This window comes from Catharus ustulatus, chromosome 11, assembly GCF_009819885.2.
Source record: "Catharus ustulatus isolate bCatUst1 chromosome 11, bCatUst1.pri.v2, whole genome shotgun sequence".
In the NCBI taxonomy this organism is placed as follows: Eukaryota; Metazoa; Chordata; class Aves; order Passeriformes; family Turdidae; genus Catharus; species Catharus ustulatus.
The window spans coordinates 17351048-17359053 of record NC_046231.1 but is presented as its reverse complement, the minus strand read 5'-3'; the positions used below and the strand labels follow the sequence as shown (position 1 = coordinate 17359053).

Below are 8006 nucleotides of genomic sequence, written 5' to 3'. Positions count from 1 at the left end.
CTCAGTTCTGCAAATGAAAAATGGAATACACCACAAGCCAGACTCTAATGCTGTAATTCTTCATTGTTTTGCTATCATGACTCTCCCTTGCAGACAGCTGGGACTGCTAATGCTGAACTCAGGAGCAGTTCTGCTGCAGCCAGCAGTGCTGTGCAGTGTCTTCCCGCTGCCAGAAACATCTCAGCCTCTGCACAGGGCACAGATGACTCCTGAGAGTGTGTTCCATGGTTCAGGCTCATGACAAACACAGCAGGATGTGGGACAGCCACTGTCATCCAGGGAGATGCTGTGAGGGCACAGCTCTCCCACACCTTCACAGCACCAGGGAATCACAGAATGGTTAAGGCTGGAAAAGACCTCCAGGATCATCGAGTCCAACCTTTGACCCAGCACCACCTCATCAACTAAACCACAGCACTGCCATGCCCAGGGATTCCTGGAACACCTCCAGGGCTGGGTACTCCAGCACTTCCCAGGGCAGCCCATTCCAGTGCTTGACAACACTTCCCACGAAGAAACACTCAGCAGTAAGTCCCCTGTCCACCCAAATTACCCAGAGTCAAGGGCTCCTCAGCCCCTCTTAAGTGTCCCAGACCTCTGCAGAGCCTCACACCCTGGGATGAGCCTGGCAGGCACCCCCTGGGGGAATCACAGGATGGTTTGGGTTGGAAGGGACCTTGAACATCATGTAGTTCCACCCCACCAGCCATGGGCAGGGACACCTTCCACAGACCAGGTTGTTCCAAGGCCAGGGACAGGGCAGCCACAGCTTCTCTGGGCAAACCTCTGCTAGGGTCTCACCACCCTGAGAGGGAAGAATTTCCTTCTAATATCTGATCTAACCCAACTCTTTCAGTCTGAAGCCATTCCCCCTTGTCCTGCCACTGCATATATTGCAAGTAGTCTTGCCCCATCCTTCTTCTGAGCTCCCTTCAGAAGCACAGTTCCCTCCTACTGGAAGAGCACAGTTAGGTCACCCTGGAGCCTGGTCTTTTCCAGGATGAACAATTCCAGTTCTCTCAGCTGCAGGAAGCTCTGCAGGTGGGGTCTCACCTGAGCGCGGCAGAGGGGCAGAATTCACCCCCTTTCCACACAGGGGATCAGCCCAGGGCACCGGGGATTCAGGGCACGGGGGATTCAGAGCACGGGGGTTCAGGTCCAGCTCCCGCCCACCAACACCCCCGAGTTCTGCTGCCCCGACCCACGACTGCGGTGTCAACATCGGCTCGGATTCTGCCGGACACGAACCCAGCCGAGCCCTGGCAGGGACAGCACAGCCCGAGCGGCCCCGCCGCCATCTCGGGCAGCGCCCGCCCCGCCCGGCTCCATTTCCCGGGATCGGGATCGGGATCGGGATCGGGATCGGGATCGGCACCGCCCCGGGAATCCGGCAGGAACGGGCGGGGACGGCAGCGCCGCAGGTACGGGGGGCTCCGGGGTGGCTCGGCTCGTCGGGAAACAGCGATCCCTCCTCGGGAAACAGCGATCCCTCCTCCGGGAGCAGCTTCCCTTCCCGGCTGCATGGCCGGGAGCCAGGACGGGATGAGCGCTGCTGCCCAAGCACGGACTGGTTTCACTCGTGTGCTTGCCGTGTGTTTTGTAGGTCAGTGCCAGCACGCAGGGCGAAAGGAAAGAGGATGGAAGAAGGAAACGCTGCCAAGGAAAGAGTGCTCATTACTGGAGGAGCAGGTTATTTTGGCTTCCGGTTAGTGCATTGAGTAGTGATTACATGCAGGAATAAATGTAAGAGGTTGCTGCTGGGGAGGCAGCAAAATCCAGCTGTAAAAGGGAAACCTGTGGGCATGAGACACCTGATCCAATTGATCCCATCTCCTGGTTCACCCGGGGTCTCAGTTTTAGACAAGCTCAGTTACTCTGTTTCCAGAGGCTCAGGTAAGGCTGTTTTCCCATTTCCCAAAGTCAGCGTCAGCTGCCTCGCAGACATTTACCTGTGTGCTCACCTCTGCAGAGGATCGCCATCGTCAGCCTGCTCTGGAGGACAAGCCTACACTTGTACACACATTTTTCTTTTGACCTGCAAATAGTAACACTTGTACTTAGCTCTATAGATGAATAACTCCAGCTGAACTCTCAAGAATATATTATATATATTATATATTTGTATTATATTATATTATATTACATTATATTACATTATATTACATTATATTACATTATATTATATTATATTATATTATATTATATTATATTATATTATATTATATTATATTATATTATATTATATTATATTATATTATTCAGTGGTGGTTTAGGATTAGAGTTGTAAATAAGGTGCACATTTTCACTGAAATCTGTTTTCCCTGTAGGCCATGTAAAGAAAAAATCCTGTTTTGAGCCCAAGACTATAACTGCTCACAGAAGGGAGAGAGATCACAGTCAGGACCAGAAAATAAAGTAAATTTCAAGTCAGGGGAAGGAAAAAAAAAGTCTCAGGAGAGACTTTCTTCTGCTTGGCTTTCCCTCCACTCATGCCCTTAAAGCACAATAACATACAAAAATGTGGGAAAGGGAAACACCAGAGTTATACTTTGTGTCAATACCTGCAACTCGGAGTAAGATGCAGACATGTGGCAACATATTCACAGCAGCTTAGATGCAACTCTCCCCCTCCTCTTCTCAAATTTCAAACATAATGGCGAAGACCAACCTGTTGTTTTGACAGAACTGGGATGGCACAAAAGCAGTAAGATAAAACAAGTAAATTTAAAAAAAAAAATATTTGGCAGTAGTTGCACATCTGAAAATTTCTGTTGCTGATCTGAAGGAGACAGAACTTCAGTTATTTCTCTTCAGAATTTTTGTTTACAGCAGTTCTGCCTCTTTTTTCTTTTTTTTCTCCAAGTATTGATGGAGTTTGAGACATCAGTCTCAAACATCAGACATCAGACAATCACAGCTAAATCTTCCCTATAGTAGAGAGTTGAGTATTTAAAATACTCCCATCAGAAAAACAATCAGCATGAAAACAGTTAATATTCCTCTCTCCCTCCCAGGTGAGATGTTTCATGCACCATGGTGCTGTATCCTAACACACGCTTTCTGTCATGTTTCAGTTTAGGGTGTGCCATATATCAAAAGGGAGTCGATGTGATCCTCTTTGATGTTGTGAAGCCACTTCAAGCCATGCCAGAGGGAATAAAGTTCGTGCAGGGGAATATCTGTTGCCTGTCTGAAGTGGAAGAAGCTCTCAGAGATGTAATCTGCGTATTCCATATCGCTTCCTATGGCATGTCTGGCAGGGAGCAGCTGAACCGAAAACTTATAGAAGATGTTAACGTGAAAGGAACAGAAAATATCATCCAGGCCTGCAAGAGCAGGGGAGTGCCGAGCCTGGTTTATACAAGTACCTACAACGTGATATTCGGAGGGCAGATTATAGAAAATGGGGACGAGTCTCTGCCTTATCTACCTCTGCACCTTCACCCCGATCACTACTCCCGAACGAAGTCTCTAGCTGAAATGAAGGTGCTGGAGGCAAACGGTGCTGAGCTGGCCGAGGGGAGAGGTGTGCTGAGGAGCTGTGCTCTCCGCCCAGCCGGGATCTACGGGCCTGGGGAGCAGAGACACCTCCCAAGAATCGTCAGCTACATCGAAAGGGGACTGTTTAAATTCGTGTACGGAGACCCTCTGAGTCTGGTAGAGTTTGTACACGTGGACAATCTGGTCCAGGCTCATGTCCTTGCCTCCGAGGCCCTCAGAGCCAGCAAGCAGCACGTTGCTGCAGGCCAGGCCTATTTTATTTCTGATGGCAGGCCTGTAAATAACTTTGAATTTTTCCGACCGCTAGTGGAAGGTTTGGGTTACAAGTTCCCAACCTGGCGCCTTCCCCTCTCCCTGGTCTATTTTTTTGCATTCCTCACTGAAATAGTTCATTTTCTTGTAGGACGTGTTTATAACTTCCAGCCCCTCCTCACTCGCACGGAGGTTTACAAAACTGGTGTCACACATTATTTCAGCATGGAGAAGGCCAGGAAGGAGCTGGGCTATGAGCCCCAGCAGTACAGCCTGGATGAAGTGGTGGAGTGGTTTAGATCCCAGGGATGTGGACCAAAGCCAAGGAATTACACCATGATGCAGCTGGTTAGGGATGGAGCACTGCTTTTGGTGCTGATTGCTGTGCTGGTCTCCTGGTTTCCATCTGCAGTGATATTTTCACTCTGAAAGATGAAATGCTGAGGACAGAATTTAGTTATGTTCTCTGCTTACTCTTGGTTTTGACAGACAGGTAATAAAAGATTTAAAAGAAAAACATATTTGTGGGATTAAGGTAAATAACAGCTTTATCCCTAAGGAACAGAACTGCTGAGTAAAAAGGTGTAATTTTTTATATATACTTTCTCTTCAAAGTAAAATTGATCAGATCACTAACAAGATGAAGCTCAGTATTACTGCAAGCAGCATTTTATTCTCAGTTACAACAGCACAAAACAGAGAATGGAACAAATGTCCTTAGGCTGGCTCTTCCTCCCTGATGGGATTAGACCCTGATCCCTGCCCTTTATTCCTAAAGAGTTTGTGTGACATGATCCAGAGGAGAATAAACTTATTCTTTGATCACATTCCAAACCCCACTTCTGCTTCCCAGCTTGGATGTATATATGCCTAACCAAGATTAACTGATAAACTGCTAGACAATAAACAAATGGAGTTTTTACATGAATCCATTCTGGTATGCTTTCCTGAGTTAACTCTGATATCTAATGTCATTTCTGGAAAATGCACCATGCTTAATCTAAATTACAGGAAAGTGCTTGAAGCACCACAGATTTTGTAGATTTTTCTAACAGTAAAATATACCTGTTTAAAATGAATGAGCCAGCTGAAGTGCATTCATAAATAAAACCTGTGATTTTTTCCCAGTATTATTGAATGGTTAAACAAATAAGTCATCAAAGACATTTGGTGAGTGATTGCATTCACATTCCATTATGTATAAAAGACTTTTACCCTTTAATAATATTTCTTTTAACACCTGACACCATCTGAATAGAATTTCAGCTTTGTAATAAGAAGATAAATACTTGCTACAAGGAAACTCGTAATTTTGTGTAATTTTAAGATTAGAAGATAAGACTATAAGTACAGGTCATTGCTGTGACCTGCAATTCCCTCTATCAATTTAATATAGAATCTGAGAAACTTCACCTCAAATCAGACTTCACTTAAACACAAAGTTGTTTTCCCTTAACTCATCAGCACTGCAGCTTCTGTACCTCTTGATAAAAGCAGAATATTTCAAGAATTTAAAATTTAGTCTTGCCATTTTAATGGCTGAAGCTGCACTGATCTTAAATTAATAGAAACTTCCAGATGCTTCTGTTAAACTCTGCTGCAACTGAAATGGGGAAGCAATGAATAAACAGCAGAGCAGTTCCACTGCACTGTTAAAGAATTCTCAGAAAACCAGAGGGCCTAAAAAGAGAAACCAAGCTAGAAATCCATGGCCACCCCTGCTTAGAAGATGCAGATTTTTGTACCTCATGGTGACTAAAGACAGCCTTATTTTTTGAGTGTTGAGTTCTCTTTCTGATAAGTTTACCTTAAAAAAAAAACAAAACAAAAAAAAAACAACCCAGCCCACACCATTGATAACTTTTTGTAGTTTTGTGCTTGAAATCTGATTTTTCTCCTTCATTCCCCTACCAGTAAGTACACCATGAAAGAAACTAAATTTAATACTTAGCTTGAGGGACAGCTCAAGAGAGAATTCACTTTTCTTCCCCTCTCTAATAGCAAATAAGCTGTTTGTGCAGCAGGAGTGTTGCACTCTCTTATAAAGAGCTTATGTGCCTCCAACTGAGCACTGATGGCACAAGGGCAACTCTCCAGGAGTCATTAATATACAACATCATCTGCAGAAAGAAAAAAATCTTCTTTTTAATAAAACAGAAGAAAGACATTCATGACCTCATGAAAGCGCTGGGCAAATGCTCTCTTCCCAACAGCTCTGTTTTTTCAAGTGGAAACCACTTTGTTCTTTTCCCCTTTAAATTCTCTGGCTTTGACACAATGTTATCAGAAGTAGATTAAAAAATTCTAATGCCAGCAGAAGACAAAACCAAAACGTAGAAGAAATTGCACAAGCCTGTTGCACAGAAACAGCATCGGTATTTCATGCCAAGTCTTGTTAAAAAAATTGTTTTTAACATAGGGAACTGAACTCCTGTGCCCCAGAGGAATTTTCTCTGCTATTCGTAATCTTTTAGCAAAACTCAGCTACTGCTATTTATAATCATCTCAATGCTGGGGCTACTGAAAACCATCCATGGAAGGGTCCTTAAGCCATGATTAAATCCACACTGCCAATACCAGCTGAGGTTCAGGCCCTGGACAGCTTTTGAGGTACAGCAGCTCCTGACAAGATGAAAATAGCCCAACAAAACCCCAAATACCAGAAGTCCTGCAGAAGCTGAGCTCAACACATGAAGCTTTCCATCTGCCTGGAGTCAAGGACAGAACTCTCTGATAACAGAGCAGGAGCACTATTTTGTCCTAATGGCCCAAGAGTGTGCTCCAGCACAGGGGATTGATGTGGGGACACACCCCAGGGCCATCACCAGTGCACTGGGCAGTCATTAATTCCACATCAATTAGCTCCATCTATTAAAAAAACCAAAGTCCTGACCACAGCAGAGGTGAAGGACTTACCTTACTCTTTCCAAAAGGAAAACAGGCAATCTGTGGCTTAAGGAGATACTTTAAAATTGCTTGAAAATTCCTGTAAAGATAGTCACAGCAGCTCTATTTGAAGTATCTTACAATGAGAATTCTCTCTCCTTTTTCCTGTATTTTGTCATTACTCCTCATGCATGAATAGCTGGCAATACATTATAAATTAGGGCAATTAATTCAAATGTTTGGTCTCTTTTCAAATTCTCATTTATTATCTGTTTTCCTGAAACTGAATTATCAGAAATGGACCTAAAAATTGAAAGAGCAAAATGAAAATATAGCTCAGATTCAATTTTTCCTAGTCCTCAAAATTATTGGAACAATTGATAGTGGCTCTCTATAAAGAATGATGCTGATGTTCAAAGTGAATATTTTAAGAATACTTGGTCAGCTACTTAACCTCAGACACAATATCTCAAGATACAAATTTGCCACATATACATGAAAACTTCTACTTCTCATGTGTATTTAAGGATATTTATTTTAGATGCTTAATCTTCTAGGCCCTTCTCCTAAGGGGCCCAACAAAAATCCCTTTGTTTCTATTTATTATTGATTTCCACATACCTTCCAAAGTATAGTGGCATATTTAATAATTCACTATGCTCTTCAGAGAAAAGGGCTCTGAATGCTGATAATTTACACATAACATAAAGAATCTGGGGATCAAACTGCAATTCAGGAGTACACAAGTGTTGGGGGAACTACTGCTTTACTTTAGTCAAGCTCACAATTCCCTGCTTTGCTGGAGTAACAGCTAAAAATGTAGACTAGCAATGAATTAAACTGCTTTTAATTTAATTTAAATTCTTTTAAAACTAATAGCTGAGCATGTTTATAAATACTGCTATGGACCAGAAGATAAATTCATCTCTGAACTGATTCTGAAGGTTAATTTTCATTATATTTAACTTCAATTTCTCATGATAGAAAGGGAATTGCAGTCTGGAACAAAGCCAAACCGCAGTTAAAAATGCTGACACATGACTGTAGCAGAACTCAACCCCTGCACTTCAGCTTCCACACCACATCCTGATTTTTCCAGCTGGTTTGGAGAATTCAAAGATAATGGCTGGTACACAGCTCATATCATCTCACATCTCCGAGGTTAAAGAACTGCAAAACTAACAAAATTCTTTCACCAGAGAAATATATAGATATGTTGTGTTGGGAAAAAAAGTGACAATACAGGAAACAGAACACCTGAATGTAATAATTTTTTGTTCTCCAGAACTCATGCACACCAATACTCACTAAGGTGATAAAGACTCTTTGGCTGATTTAATGACCTTCTAGAAGAATTAGGCTGCAGA

At 43.2% G+C, this 8006-nt stretch overlaps 1 protein-coding gene across 1 annotated transcript; it reads left to right on the top strand.

Annotated features, from left to right (window-relative positions):
• The first annotated feature begins 1350 nt into the window (after positions 1–1350).
• Positions 1351–4681, top strand: SDR42E1 (short chain dehydrogenase/reductase family 42E, member 1). Its single transcript, XM_033069339.1, has 3 exons — positions 1351–1421; positions 1604–1705; positions 3075–4681. The coding sequence occupies exons 2-3, from the start codon at positions 1638–1640 to the stop codon at positions 4180–4182; spliced, it is 1176 nt and encodes a 391-aa protein (XP_032925230.1). The 5' UTR covers positions 1351–1421; positions 1604–1637; the 3' UTR covers positions 4183–4681.
• Positions 4682–8006: the final 3325 nt, after the last annotated feature.